The sequence below is a fragment of the Mytilus californianus genome, unplaced genomic scaffold, assembly GCF_021869535.1.
Source record: "Mytilus californianus isolate M0D057914Y unplaced genomic scaffold, xbMytCali1.0.p SCAF_5, whole genome shotgun sequence".
NCBI classification, from domain to species: Eukaryota; Metazoa; Mollusca; class Bivalvia; order Mytilida; family Mytilidae; genus Mytilus; species Mytilus californianus.
This window is the reverse complement of record NW_026262701.1, coordinates 9,819,757-9,836,153: the sequence shown is the minus strand read 5'-3', so window position 1 is coordinate 9,836,153 and position 16,397 is coordinate 9,819,757. Positions and strand designations below refer to the sequence as shown.

The following is a 16,397-nucleotide window of genomic DNA, read 5'->3' as shown; positions in this document are numbered from 1 at the left end:
CGAATTTTAGTTGCAATTTGTAACCTCATATCCCATTTGATTTGTAAATGGCGATCCCTAAATCTTCGCATGAAATGTTCATGTCGTAATGTGTCGTCTGTCAACTTCCGGTTTAGAAATGAGCACGTTGGATTTGACCGTCAAATTTATACAACAATTTTGATTTTATTCCTTGTGTCATGTTAAGAAAGACCGTGACTGGAAATTGTATTTCCATTTTTAGACGGAGAAATCATGAACAAGTGGAAATTTGCCACAGATTTTTGGTATCACTAGGGAAGCTGCAATCATCATGCCCTGCAAGAGTTCGTCATATTTCATCATTTTCGTCGCAATGTTTTTGCAGACCCCAGAAAAAATGTAATTAATAATACAAATAATATGAGGCAGGTGCTTCCTGATAACCTCACTTATATATAAATAGGTGCTTCCCCTTTCCTAGTTTTTAAATAGCAATATGGCACATAGTCATAGTTTAATCTAGTCCAAATAATTATGATGACTTGAAAAGCTATTTTAATGTTTTGATGTGATGACTTCTTGCCACATTGCTGGAAGGCTCACAGCAAAAATAAAATGGCCTTTCAAGACGTCATAATTATTTGGGCACCCAGTATAGTAAATTTGGTACCCAGACAAATCGGCACCTGGTTAATTTGGCAACCAAGGTAGTTATTTATACATCATTGGTTAACATGATTCTTGATAAGTAAAGTAATCTGTTTCAGGCCATAACCTTGACGGCGAAATGACAATATAAGTTGCCAAAGAATTTTGCAAATCGATAAAACTCGCCAGCCTACTGACTTCATAGCGAAGTCAAATCGCTATCAAAATCGGTATCAGGGAGACAACTTAAAATTTACAAGTCAAACAGGTAAACAATAATGGCGATTGACAAGGAAAATCGAGATTTTCAAAATTTTCGAAACAAACAAGGATTATTACTGTTGATGATTAAATGAAATAAATGCAATGGCAAATTTGAACATCCTTGGATTTAACATTCAAAACTATTAAAACTGGAAGCTGAGCGACTGTTTGAGTTATCAATTTATGATGATTTTCATCTGAGGATGTTGCATAATCACTCAGCTGATTTGTTTTATTTTTATTTATTACGAGGTGATCAGTTGTACTATTCGGTAGGTTTAGAGTGGGAATAAACGGGTGATTGTTAAAAGCTAGAAAGACTGCTGATGGATATTGTGAATGCAAACGTTTGACACATGGCCAACTTGTCATCAGCAGTGTGTTTTTTTTCACAAACCAAATTGTTAATAAGGGATATATCTTTTATGATAAAATAAGCTCTTTATCGGTTAATTAATATGTGGTGACAGATATCTTCATTTATAGGCTAACAATCTTTCATGAGAATCTCTATTTACAACTGACATGATGTCCTGGACATTCAATACTGTTTTACAAAATTATGACTAGTGGTGATATACATGTACATTAAATTGCCCAGTCATTTAAAAGTCATCAGATAAACTGGGAGTCATAGTTTTCTAGAAATTTAAAAATAAATTGAGGCAGATGCACATGAGATTAATGCATGATAATATTACTAGGCAAGCAACAAATTTCATTTAAACTTAAATTCAAATTGACTGTACAAATGGTATGAATAAATAAATAACAACTATATTCTGTAAACTTTTTTTATAAAGAATTTCAATACATACGTTTTTTACAATATCATATAAAAACACTGCAAGTATATTTTTTATTGCATATATAAACATGATAAAACAATTTCCATAGTGATAAGCACGAAAACACTATGCAACCGAAACGGTAATGGAATTTCATTTCTCCAAGAAATTGACCACTTCTCTGTACTCTCTCGTGGAAGGAGAAGTCATTTCTCCCTCTTCAAAATCCTAGATTAGGACCTGAGTAATCTGTTTTTTCATATTTTTTACAATTGTCACTTTAGACCCACTTAAAACAATACATAAAGAATAATGGGGTGTTTAACATGTTTAAATACAGAGAAAATATAATAATGTTGGGGTAGAGTTTGAAATTCTGTTACAGGTTCTGTGCTGCCAGCCTGAACATGTACTTTTTACACTGAAGTGCCTCTTAACTTGGTCTAACTACTATGTTACACTTTATTCAGTTGTCGTCTGACAATGTGATAGAGATACCATAACTCAAAATTTGCCTCTCTATTACTTTTCACATGATTAAAATACAGGGATTCTGTAGTAAGAGAATAAAAACACTTTAAATCATTGTAATTTAATTTGTTTTGTTTTTTTGTATTTCTTATCTACCAGTCTACAATGTATTTATATTCAATAATTTACATTGGTACCAAGATTTGTATGTTTACTAGCAAGGTTCATAATACTATCCATGTCAGTGACAGTATATCATAGGATTGTTCTGACAGTATATCATAGGATTGTTCTGACAATATCAGTATTAGATGGATAGTATACTGCAGATGCAGTTCTAGTAAACATACAAATATCGGTGCCAATTTAATTAATTTAATTAATTGACTACAAAAAAGTATTAACAAAAATGTAGCCAAACTCCATGGTAAATTCAAAAAGGGTAAGTCAATAAAATCTTGTTTTTGTTTAAGGTTTTAAAATATAAAACAAAAAGTAACGGAGAATTGTTAAAATAACAAACAGGTTTATTAAGTTATTAAGTATTTAACAAGAAAACGGACCAAAACATTAATAATAGAATATAATGAGAAAACTTTAAACAACAAACATATTTCTTATTTTTTTTATTGTTCATTAAAGGTTAAAATAATATTAAGTGTCAAATTTTCTAACCAAATACCAATTTGACCAGGTGCTGATTTGACTTTTTCTATAGATGCCGATTTGAGTACTCCTTTAGCTCAGTTGGTAGAGTTATGGTAACAAAACTGGTCCTTTACTAAAAAATCCATTGTTAGAAAAATTATACCTAACCAGGGTACATGTATTAAGTGATGGAAGATATCGTGACTCTTGAGGTGGAGGCACGTAGATAAATAACTGCCCTCCTTAAGTTGTGCTAGTGGAGTACTCCTTTAGATCAGCTGGTAGAGCAGTGGCTTACTGTGCCAGGGATTCTAGGTTAAAATCCCGGCTGGTACAGTGATTAATCTTGGAAGGCAAATCTTGCACATGTTTTTTTTCATCAAACTTTTCAGTAATTGGATATATATAAATTTTTGGCGACTCATATGCTCCACAGATACAAACTTGCAGGAAAATGTTTGCTCCTGCATGCTTACTTACCAATTAAGGCTGAAATACCCTTTAGATTGAGAGCTGTGATCTGACACCAGCATATTTTTTTCATACAAAAAGTTGATGTAACATCATTACTAACAAATGTGACCAATTTTCATAGTAAAAAGTCATTGAAGGTATATTTTCTTTAGTTGGAATTTCACATGATTTTCAGTTATAGGAATAACAAGTCAGGATAAGGTACAGTTTTGACATAAAATGATAGCCACTTTATTTAAACTTAAGACAAAATATATGTTGTAGCTATGAATAGAGGCAAAGGGGCTAGTAATTAGTGGTGTTATTCCTTAAGGGAACCACTTGTGATGAGTAATGATATTTAATATGCAGTTATATTACCATTGGCATATCTAATATCTGAGAAAGTATTTAGCATTGTTCCTTCAGTCATGGTTCATTGACTTTGAGTATTTTCATGAGTTTGCATAATTAACATGTTGAAGTATTGCTATTTTTTATTTCAACATTTACATTCTACTATCACAATTATATACAGGTGAGACATATCACTCTGTTAACAGTTTATTTTAGTATGTTTTGAATTTATTGTTTACAGTTTAATTTCTATATGATTTGCAATTTATATTTTCAGTTACATGTAGCATAGTAAAAAGCTCCAGTCTTTCAGTGACAAATGGTCAGCATTGCTCTCAAATATATCCATGTTCAACTATTTACCAATCATTTTCAACAAGTGCTGCTGACTTTCAGAAAGACAAATCAAAAGACAAGGAAACAGCTGAAAGTGAAATCACAGACAAAACAGAGAGTTCAGATGGTGTTGAACAAAATTTGACAATATTTCAAAGATTTAAAAAAGCATACAAGGAGCATGGAAAAGTTCTTATTGGAGTACACCTGGTGACTTCCACTTTCTGGTTTGGTTCCTTTTATTATTTAGCATTAAGGTATGTATAAATTTTAATATACATATATATATATATATAAACAAGTCTAAATTGAAAACAACGTTCAAACCTATGATTGCGTTGGATAAAAACCGCAATTTTTATACGTGTGCATGCAAAAACAAATTTCTTGTTAGAGGGGTCTAAATACAGCACAAACAACATTTTCCAAAAGACCAAAAAAGTGAAAAAGTATATTTTAACATATATATATATAGTTATTTAGTTTTTTGGATGCCACTTTTTCATTTTTTTTATGTTTATTTTGTAGTCAAAAGGCTAATTCAATGTGGATTTGCTATAAAATAGAATTCCTTAGCTTACCTCAATTATGTTTAAAATACATGTGTTTCCAAATAATAGCATTATCAAAAAATCATTACAGATGTAGAGAAATCAAGATATTTGTTTATTTTGCTGGTTTGATAAAATAAAAGTTGTCTCCCCTTGCATAATTTCATATATCTTGGTAATTTTATCATACAAAAAAAATTATATCTAATTAGATAAGAAGATTATGATCAAAATAAGCAATACATTGAGATTATTTGGGGGTCAAGACTCTTTAAACTCTTCAAGTCAATCTTTAATCTGAATCAAACACAAGTGAACAAATTTTAGTCTGAAATGGCAATTTTGATCAGAACATCATCTGAAAAGTCTGAACAATAAATAATTAAGTCATGTTTAGTCTTTCAATCAATTTACAGATTTATCGACTGCATTAAATTCAGTATTGTTCAGACAAATCCTTGCAGTAAATTCAGTACTGTTCAGTAGCTTTTAATTCAGATAATTCAGTATGTTGTTGATCTGTAAAGGTAAATAACAACCACTGAACAGTCTGAACAGTACTGAATTTAGTATTTACCGCAGTAGATAAGTCTGAAAATTGATTGAAAAACTGAAAAAGATAGAATAGTTTGTTGTTCAGTCTTTGAAGAGCTGTTCAGATCAAAATGAACGTTTCAGACTAAATTTCGTTTACTAGTGAAAGAATTGCTGTTTTTCATCTTGTTATCCGTATATCCTTTAAGGATTACTGTATTGCAATCACCTGTTTGTCCATCTTTCTTTCTGTTTGTCTAACAAATATAATTTCATCCAACTTTTCTCAGTTACTGTTAAACACAACAATTTCGTATTTAGTCAGCAGCTTGACAGTGATGAGTTGTAATGGTTGAGCACTTTTTAGATCTGTCTTACACCTCTGCCTGTTTTCAGATAATTTGAATAACTAGTTCATATATGCTCAACACAACTATATAGAAATAAGAAGATGTGGTATGATTGCCAATGAGACAACTATCCACCAAAGTTGAAGTGGATGTAAGCAATTATAGGCAACTGTACGGCCTTCAACAATAAGAAAAACCCATACTACATAGCCGACATGAAAAATATGAAACCATTCAATTGAGTTAACTAACGGCCTAATTTATATGCCTGCATTCTTGTTGTTTTCTTATTTGAAAATTCCTTTTTCATTTCAGTGGTATTGATGTGGTACCATTGTTAGAAAGAATGGGAGCTGGAGAAACCATACTGAAGCCTTTTAAATCATCCCATGTTGGAGAAATAGCTGTAGCATATTTGTTATACAAGTTGGCTACACCTGCTAGATACACTGTAACTCTCGCTGGAACTAACTTAACAATCAAATATCTGCAGAGATCTGGAAAAATGGTCAAACCAGCAGAAAGAGAAAGCTTTAAGGAATTGTACAAAGATGGCCGACAAGAATTGAAAGCAAAGCGAAAAGAAATTGATTCTAAAATAAAGACAAGAACTAATAAATATTCTAAAAAGTGACTTGATTGAATTAGTTGCTATTACATATTTGTTCATTCATAATAATATGCCAGTTTAGTCTACTTGGTGTAAGTGATAGCATATTAATTTATTGTATCAATATATTTAAGGAAACAGAAATTTCTTAAGTAATATTAAAGTGACATATATTCAATTTCTTTGTTTTATGCTGAGATGAAAAAGTAAACATTAGAAATACCTTAGAATTGTAATTATTTGTAACCTCAGAATTACACTTTACTATAACCACATTATTTAATACAAATAGTAATGCAAAACTTCCATTCATTTTGATTTGTTATTTATTACCATTAACTGAGCCCTTAAACTTATTTTTTTCTGTAGATATTAATTGATATAGCAACAAACATCCTTTGGATGTATAATTTAACTCCATGCTTATCCAATGTAGTTGGAACATGACAAATGGCTAATGCAAGAATTAAAAAAATAATTTTTGGGCACTGCCTTCCTATAGCCATCTTTACAGTTTTTGAATTTGTAAGTCTCTGTAGTCAGTACTTCGGTACTGACATGATTAATAACAAACCTTTCTAAAATTGTCCGTTTATAAATTTAGAAATCATCAGGAAACTAAGGTTTCAACATCCTCTGGCAAAGTTGACCATAGATGGATTTGGCTATTATTTTTACATCCTTTTTGGTCATTAAACACTTCAACTGTTTTGGTTCTTATACATCCTTGGCTTTCAAATATTCATATTGAGTGTTCCTTAAGGTAAATCAAGAAAAGTCTTTCTGACACATTCATTATTTTATGAAAGTAAAAGTTTATAATATCACATACTAAAATTATTCTAAAATAAAGGTTAAAACACACTAACTCTTACCAACAAAACAACAGAAATTGATTGACAGACTGACAGACTTGTAACCATATTGATCAAAGTAAATGGTAGTCATTCTATAACCAATAGACCCAATCTGAATTTTACCCTGCAGGACTACTGGTATGAATGAAGTGTAGCTTAATTCACTGATTAAAATGGTTGTATTATTATATATCATGGTAATAATTTTGTTATGTGCTGTTACAAAGACATGTATATTATTTGTGCTTTGTTGATTGTGTGATTCTGCTTGTTTGCATGACTTCTGTAGAATAAATAAAATGTCGTTCAGTGTCAATTTTCTTATTATATAATAATTAAGGTGTAAGTGGTCTAGATATCAATGAGGCAACATTCTTTTTGTCTTGTCCAATTTTCTACGATTTTTCTTTCTGACTGAAACAATGCATAGTGTTACTAAAGCTTTTATACGATCGCAAAATTTTTGCATTCATATTATGCTATGGCGATGTCTGCGTCGTCGTCTGAGGACATTTTGGTTCGCAAACAATAACGTGAGTATAAGTGTATGGATCTCTATGAAATTTTAGCAGAAGGTTCCATACCACAAAAGGAAGGTTGAGATTGATTTTGAGGGTTATTGTCACAGCTGTTTAGTAATAAGGGGCTATAAAGGGGCCAAAACAAATATTTTTCTTGTTTCAGGACAATAACTTGTGCATAAGTGTATGGATCTCTATGAAATTGTACCAAAAGGTTCCATACCTCAAAAGGAAGGTTGGGATTGATTTTGGGGGTCATGGCCCAAATTGTTTAGGAATTAGGGGCCAAAAACATTTTGATTCATAGACAATAACTTGAGTTTAAGTGTATGGATCTCTATGAAATTTTAGCACTAGGTTCCATACCACAATAGGAAGATTGTGATTGATTTTTGGGGTTGTTGTCGTAGTAATTTAGTAATTAAGGGTCAAAAAGGTGTAAAACACAAGTTTTTTTCTGGTTTGCAGACAATAACTTGAGTATGAGTGTATGGATCTCTATGAAATTTTAGCACAAGGTTCCATACTGCAATAGGAAGGTTGGGATTGATTTTGCAGCCCATTTATCCAACAACCAATTTGTCCAACAATCCTTGAAAATATATGACCAAATTCTGAATTTTTTTTAATGACTTTTGGAATTTCAGACTGGTTTCATATCTATGAAAATAAATTAATGGTGCGCATTTAATTGCACTAGATGCTCATTCCATATATATATATAATAAGCACAGCCTACTTATTTTTGGTACATATATCTGGTGGTTAGTTTTATTGTTTTAATGATAATACATTAGTCATTACGAAGCCTTTTATAGCTTGCTATGCAGTATGGTTCAACCATAGAATTAAAGTTTTAAATGATAATTTCTATCATTTTAAAAGATGTTTGTTATTGAAATTTCTGTGACTGTTTTGAAAGAAAAAGGAAAGTTCTGCTGCTGCTGTTGAGAGGACAGAAATAGCTGCTTTATCTTAAGGGCAAGGGATTGTTGCTGCTTGGGGACGGCATATAGCTTCCGCCGCTACCTCTCGGATGTAAATTGATGGTTGTGCTTGCTCGGAGTTCAGTATTTTTGTGATTTAACTTTTTGCTTTTGACATTTATAAGAAGTTGCTGCATAGTGATATCGAAGTCAATAGGGCCACGTTCCTTCTGCCCTTAGGTTTTCTTCATCGCATACTTTTTGTCCCCCGCGCAACGCGTTGCGGGGGACATAGAAATACCGGGCGTCCGTCCGGTCTTGCTAGCGCTCTCACATGTACAATTCTTGGCAGATTTTTATAAAACTTATATTATAGGTTTATATCAGCAATGTCTCGGACGAGTTCGAAAATCAGTGCCGATGAACTATTTTTAAAAGAGTTATGCCCTTGGAAACATTAATTATATGCAAAATTGCATCGTTAGCACTCTCATGTGTACAATTCTTGCCAGATTTTTATGAAACTTATATTGTAGGTTTATATCAGCAATGTCTCGGACGAGTTCGAAAATCAGTGCCGATTAATTATTTCTAAAAGAGTTGTGCCCCTTTGAAACATTAATTACATGAAAAATTGCATCGTTAGCACTCTCATGTGTTTCCAGTCTTGCCAGATTTTTATGAAACTTATATTGTAGCTTAATATCAGTAATGTCTCTGACGATTTCAAAAATTAGTGCCGATCAATTTAAAAAAAAAAAGAGTTATAACCCTTGGAAACATTAATTATGTTTTCAACTAATAATTTTAATTGTGTGTTTTCAGTTGAATTACTATTCTTTATGAAACTTCGATTGTTTACCATTCATTCATGGTTTTATTAATTAACTTACATATTTCTGTGTCTTATCATTTGTAGTTTGAAATGCCGACTTATGTATCTTAGTTGGTTTTTTAATGTTTATTCCCATGTCAATTTAAACTGTTGCTATTTTTTTTTTTTTTTTTGGCCGGGGACTTCAACCTGCTCCCAAATTTTCCGAATTTGTCCAGTCTGATCCCGATATCTTGTTATTTTCTTCTGGCTGCTCCTGATATTTTTCGACTTGCTCCAGACTGTTGCCGATATTTTTCGAATAGCTCCAGGTTGCTCGATTATTTTCGTATGTTTGCCTTCTCATATATATCCGTATACATCATATTAAAAGGGTCATTTCATGAAACTCCATGTATCATTCAGTTTATGAGTTAATGTTCTCTTGCCTGTACCAAGTCAGGAATATGACAGTTGTTTTCCATTCGTTTGATGTGTTTGAGCTGTTGATTTTGCCATTTGATAAAGGACTGTCCGTTTTGAATTTTCCTTGGAGTTCGGTATTTTTGTTAAATTTACTTTTTGCTTTTAGGCATTATACTGTTGATGTAAGGTCGTTAGGAAATGCGGTCATAACGTGTCTTGGCTCCTTCAAATAGAGCATATATAAGTTATCTACAAAAGTCATCCTGCAACCTGTTACCATCTGTCCAATCGTAATATTTCTCTAGAAGCCTGAAGTCTAGAGCAAATAGTATGGGGAACATCATGGATCAACTAGAAATTATCGGAAGGATACCGGATCAACTAAAAATATCGGGATCAGACTGGGGCAACCCGAAACATAACAGGATCAGGTTGCAGTCGCCTGGGGAAACGTTGTAAAAATCAACTATAAGAACATGAGTTACGGAAATTGGCATTTTCAACGACGAGTGATCATTATAGATGAATAATGAAAAAAGAATTTTGATAGAGATAAGTTTACTGATTTCGAACAGGTGGAAAACATATGGAGTAACCTTAATTTCATTGGAATTTGTGCATGGAAAATATATAGAAACAGAATAATTAGTTGAAAAGAAAAGTATTATGGAAGAAAACATAAGCGAAGGAAATGGACATCATCACCTTCGTTATCACTACCTCATCACTTCTTATAACTGCATCTCACCAACAATACTAATGTCATATTAATAGCAACACTGCAAACAATATAAGAGCAGCTGAGGCGGCTGCAATATTCCAACCACCAAGCAGAAACAACAACAGCAATCTACCGTCCTCAAGCAGCAGCAACAATGTCTATCCTCGAGTGACAGGAGCAGCAGCTATAGACAAAGCACTTCCATAAATGAGCAGGAATGGAGCAGCTAAGAGTCATTGTTAAATTAAATTGCTTAAAACTTAAAATAAAAGCAAACCTGCTGCAACGACAGCATCAAAACAAAGAAATAACAGACATTCTCACAATAATCACAACCATCATCCAGACTCGACGCCCCCACCATCTTCAATTGAAATAAAACTCATCAAAGATAATAGGCTTATGATTTGGGATGCCGATGCATGTTTCCTCTACATAAGACTAATCAACCAGTGACCCTGGAATCAAAATAGTTGTACAGCCACAATCAAATACGTAGTTTGAAGGCTTTATAACCGTAAATGGTGAAAAGTTTTGCCTAATAGGACTAATTAAGGCAATCTATGTTTAAGGGTAGAAAATCCTTAGTGCTTCGAATAATTTAAAATATTATGAACAGTAAATCTAAAGAAAATTAACATATCAAGAATATTTCATGCCCAAACAAAAGTGCTGACTACTGGGCCGGTGATGCCATCGGGAACGAAACGTTCAACACCAATGGTTGGAAAAACTTACCAAAGATAATTTGGTATGCCTTTCTTTTAAGATTTGTAAAAATTATTCCTCAATTATGTTAGAGAAAACAAATTTCAGATACAGATTGATGTCTGCATATGTTTTTTTCTAAAGGAGAGAAATTGAGGTTATTATGATATGAATGGGAATTATATTTTTCGTCAGACATAGTTCACAGCATTCTTATTGAATTATATATTGTTTAAGGATGTGGTAAATGCATTTCATAAAACTTTCGAAACATTTTTCGGCCTATTAATTCTTGCTTGATTCTTATATGGAAAGTGTACTAAATTATACTTTGCAACAGAGTCCACATTTAAATAATCTGTTATGCATATAACAAATAACTGTAATTTCCATAACTCATTAGGTCAACGAGCGCCTATTAAGAAAACCTGGTATACATAGTTCAAGGTAGATAATTTATACCGGATTATGTTTATCGTATGCTTGGTGTATATCGGTTCCGTTGTACCTACCTAAATTCATACCTTATCCATTTCAATAACTGTTCAAATATAACTGCACAAGACTAGAATTCATTTTTATATAAAAACCAATGTTTCGCAGTAAGCGGTGTAGGTGTATCCCATTTTTAAGAAAGTTGGACTACGTATAAATGGGCTTAATTATTATCAGGTGAGAAAAGGACTTGGAATACTTTGTACACAATGAAATGCATAAAGCGAGGAAACACATTTATATAAAAAGAATCTGGTATGATTGCCAATGAGACAACTTCCCACAAGAGACCAAATGACACAGAAATTAACAACTATAGGTCACCGTACGGCCTTCAACAATGAGCAAAGCCCATACTGCATATTCAGCTATAAAAGTCCCCGAAATGACAAATGTAAAACAATTCAAACGAGAAAACTAACGGCCTAATTTATGTACAAAATAACGAACGAAAAACAAATATTTAACACAGCAACAAACGACAACCACTGAATTACAAAGACAGGCACATACAGAATGTGGCGGGGTTAAACTAGTTTGAAGGCGCCAACCCTCCCCTAACATGGGACAGTGGTGTAACAGTACAACATAAGAACAAACTATAAAAATCAGTTGAAAAAAGTTCAACTCATCAGATGGATACAAATAGAAATACATCTAACAAAAACACAGAGTGTATGTGGACGGGTACTTATACATCCCTACAACAAACAGTACAGATCTGAGAGTACTCGCAGTTACTGACAACTAGTTCAAAGCCAATAACAACTAATAAAAAAAAATTATACCTCTTCTTAGTTTCTCACTGCAATTACTTCCATGCAGAATTTAGTGCTTATATGGGTTGTTTGAGAGTCGTTTGTGTCTTTTTTGTTATGATAGAGTGGTATACAGTTGAAATTTTAGAATTTTATCCTATAACTCCATAAAGCTGTTATCATTTTTCAACGAATCATTAAAATATGCAACCCTTTTCCAGAATTTGTATATGTATCAATAAGATATTGGCCTTTCCTGAAAGGTTTTCTAAATGTTATATCTCTAATGTTTAATATATTTTCGTAGTTGAAATAATGATGCAACTTACATAACATTCTTAATTTTTTTGCAAGTATCACGTTTACAACCCCAAGATCAATGCAATGACAAGATCTTTTCTGTGAACGACCTACATTCAAATGTCAATTTCTACTTGTTTTTGATGTTTTCCCAATATTTTTATATTAGTCATTAACAGCAAATGAATCAGGATCGTTTAAAACAGGTAGAACTTTAAGTTACTCAGGTGCTAAATGAAGTAATTTATAAAATGCAAACTCAGTATCTATTAATCGATTTCATACAATTCAAACATGAAACGTACATCTGAAATAAGTTTACAGGAAGTTGCGTTTTATACAGCTTGATTTTTATTTCCTTTCAGCTTTAGTTGGCCACCAGCCGAGTTTCGTCATGTTCTTAGTCAAAGAAAATATTCAGTGGGCAGTTTGTTTACTGGAAAGCAAATAAGTATTTAATTGTACACATTTAAGGTCAAGAGAGTCTAGCAAAATGTAAAATGTACGATTATACTTTTAGTATTCTGTACGCTGATATGTAAGCTCGCCTGACGTAATGGACAGATTTATCTGTTTTAATTGCTTAACGTTAAAAACATATGAAAACTTTCTTTTCTTATCAACTGGCTTATATAGTTTGTGGTTATACATTTTCAACTTGAAAGTCGAAACGGCTGAACCAATTGGTACTTGATTTTGCACCAACAGTCTTCAATGGGTTTACTTAAAGGGGCATTAGCTAAGATTTAGACAAAAATCAGAATAGATATCTTTTCAAACACTTATAAAAGCAAATTTGAAAATAATATCCCACTACAGTTTGGTTCAATTTTGTCAAATTAAACTTAAAACATCGCTTATGTATTATTGGCTTGTAAGTCAATCTTCAACCTCCTTTGAATTCGTCTTCCTGTGACCTTGTATTTGACACTTAGCTTTAGATGGAATACGCATGTGCTAAGCATTTTCGTATAGAAAAATAAGAGATATATATTTTTTATAAGAAAGAGAAGAATATCAAGATTTAAAAGTGAAACAAGTGAGCCATTTGGTTGATTGATTATGCCCTTAAGAATCTTATGCAGTAAAACGATAATGGAATCATTTTTTGAAACTATGACATGACATCAAACAGACCTGGAAAATCAACATTATACGATTTCACGTGCTTGTCTGTATTTTTCATATTTATATTTACATGGGGTCATTAAAACCGTCGGCACTCTACGGGGTTTATATCGATGGTTAATAAGTTGGCGTCTAGTCTAAGTTAAACACGGAATTCGGACACATTATAACGAGTACGCGCATAATTAATTGTTTCATTTGGACTTTTTAAACTTTGCATACTACTATGCGTTTTAGTATGTTATAAATCAAATATGATAATTTGAGTCAAATCGGTGAACATGATTTTGACAGCTATTGTCCCCTATATATGTTGTGATTTTTTCATTTCCGCTGAATAAACAACATATGGTCACCGTCATTATTTAAAGATAGAGACACACAGACAAAAAAGTAGGGTTATCACTGTTAATGTGTAGCTTATTTCAGTTCACAGTTCTAAAAGATTATTTGGTTTTCTATACATTTATAGCGTACAATATTATGCCTTGTCAGATCAGATTGTGAAGCAGTTTGTCCACTGAGCGTACATATCGGTCCAAAATGTTTTACACTGTGTCGAATAGATGGTATTTTGCGATATATACACAGAAAGCAAGGTCATTTTTTTTTATTCCCTTAGAAATAGTCCTTTACCCCGGGGCTAAAGATCTCAAATTTTGACGTCGCTGAAATAATTTCTGCTATAACGTGAAAAAGCATTGCATTGACACAAAAAAAACGGTCTGCTAAACACAGGGAAGTGTAATAACCAAGAGTTGGATATACACAATGAGTAACATCCACTTGATCAAATTTCGACTTTGAACTTTCTGGATATTACAGTTTTACCAACCTTATGTATTTTCTCCTTGCATGTAGATAAGTATGATACTGTAGGAGTGAAGTATCAGTTGACCTTTTATTGACTTAATCACAGCCGAACCAATCCATTAAAGTTACAGTTTCGCAACCGTTTGCATTGTTATTTAAATAGTACTGGATTTAATTTGTTGCAATTGTAGAAATAGATTGAAAAACCATTCAGAAATGGTTTTATGGACCATGACCTATGTGTATAAAATTTGATTGCTCCCATGATTTTTGCTATTAAACAATAAACAAAAAGATTTATGCAAATAAAAGCCATTTAACCGATAAGGGTTTATTCCCGCTTCTACTTTTTCTTCCTTTCTTTTTTAAATGTCCAAAAAAACTCGTCATAGATACCCTGATTACAATTTTGTACGTCAGACGCGCGTTTCGTCTGCAAAAGATTCACTAGTGAAGCCTGAATCAAAAACGTTTTTAAAAAGCCAAATGAGATACGAAAAAAGTAAAATAACAAAAATATGGAACTCCAAGAGAAATTCAAAACGGTATCTATATTTAAGAAATATGGAATCGTTTATTTTAACATTAATAATCATGTTCATCGTCGAAATAATCTCCGAATGGACAACAAAGAAGCAATAGGTCTAAGCTCAAATTTAATGGCAAAACAAAATTTGAATAACATTTTTTATTCCATCAGTATTCCATCAGTATTTGTTTTCACCTTGATTTGTATCTTCTAAATGGTTTTATGATATTTGAACATCGATAGACTACTGTTTGCTCAAGTGTAATCTAACAGTAAATCAGAATTCCAGTTTTTTTTAGAAAATTAACTTGATATGGCATTCAGCAACAGTACATAGATGTACGAAGATGTGGTATGAGTGTCAATGAGACAACTCTCCAGGTTATTTATATTATGACTGAAAATAGCACCTTTGTAAATCTCCATAACTAAATTTATTTATTCACCAACGTAAAAAGTGAATAAACCGTAATCATTTATTTATTATATTTTTGTTATAACCAGTGATTTTTTTCATATATACATGCAGCGTCATCCTTATTCGAAAAAATGTATTTTACTGTACAATAATATGTGTTTTAACTTTTCTAAATGTCAAACAGACAAAGAGGTAGTATTTAACACTTAAAATTCTGGTAACATGTCCCTCTCCTTTTTTACATTCATAAATGATTTAGTCGAAGACATTGAAGCTCGCTTTGAATTATTTCCATCATTTAAAACTGTTACTTATATTAAAAACAAGAAACATCCACAATTCTGAAAAATGATTTGGAAAATATTCATATGAGTTTAGGATGATGTATAACGACATATATACATTAGATAAATCCTATTATCCTCTAGCCGAAATGCTCAAGCGTTATAAACATTAGATAAAAACAATCATCTTGGTGTCTATTTCTTCCAACAACGGTAACTGGAACAACCATACTGAATACATAATAGCAAAATCTTACAAGGGATTAAATATAATGAGGAAAATAAAAAAATGTAAGTTTGATAGGTTTACTCAAAAATATATATTACAAATTATGTATTCGACCAATTTCCGAATATGCAAACGTTGAATAGTCAGGACTCTCAAAATCATATCTAATTTAAGAAACCTGAGACTATCCAGTATGATACTGCACATATTGTGACTGGGAGTACTAACGTGCATTAATACAATATATGTTGAATCTACATAAGAAAAATTGTCCAAAATGAGATGCAATGATATGTTTAACTTAATACTTTTATTAAATTTATAAGAATACATGACCTTTACCAAAGACAAGATTAAATGAATGAATGTTATACAACTTTACACGCGGACCTGCTTATACTCTGGATATTATATTTTTTCCAGCAACAACAAAACAATGGATTAAACTACATTTGATAGTCAAAAATGTGAATTTTTATCAATTTGTACTCAACACACA

At 32.1% G+C, this 16,397-nt stretch overlaps 1 protein-coding gene across 1 annotated transcript; it reads left to right on the top strand.

Annotated features, from left to right (window-relative positions):
* Positions 1–82: 82 nt before the first annotated feature.
* LOC127700944 (uncharacterized protein C18orf19 homolog A-like) lies at positions 83–7,144 on the top strand. Its single transcript, XM_052204680.1, has 3 exons — positions 83–360; positions 3,868–4,183; positions 5,677–7,144. Exons 1-3 carry the CDS (start codon positions 180–182, stop codon positions 5,993–5,995), a joined length of 816 nt encoding a protein of 271 aa, XP_052060640.1. The 5' UTR covers positions 83–179; the 3' UTR covers positions 5,996–7,144.
* The last annotated feature ends 9,253 nt before the right edge of the window (positions 7,145–16,397 follow it).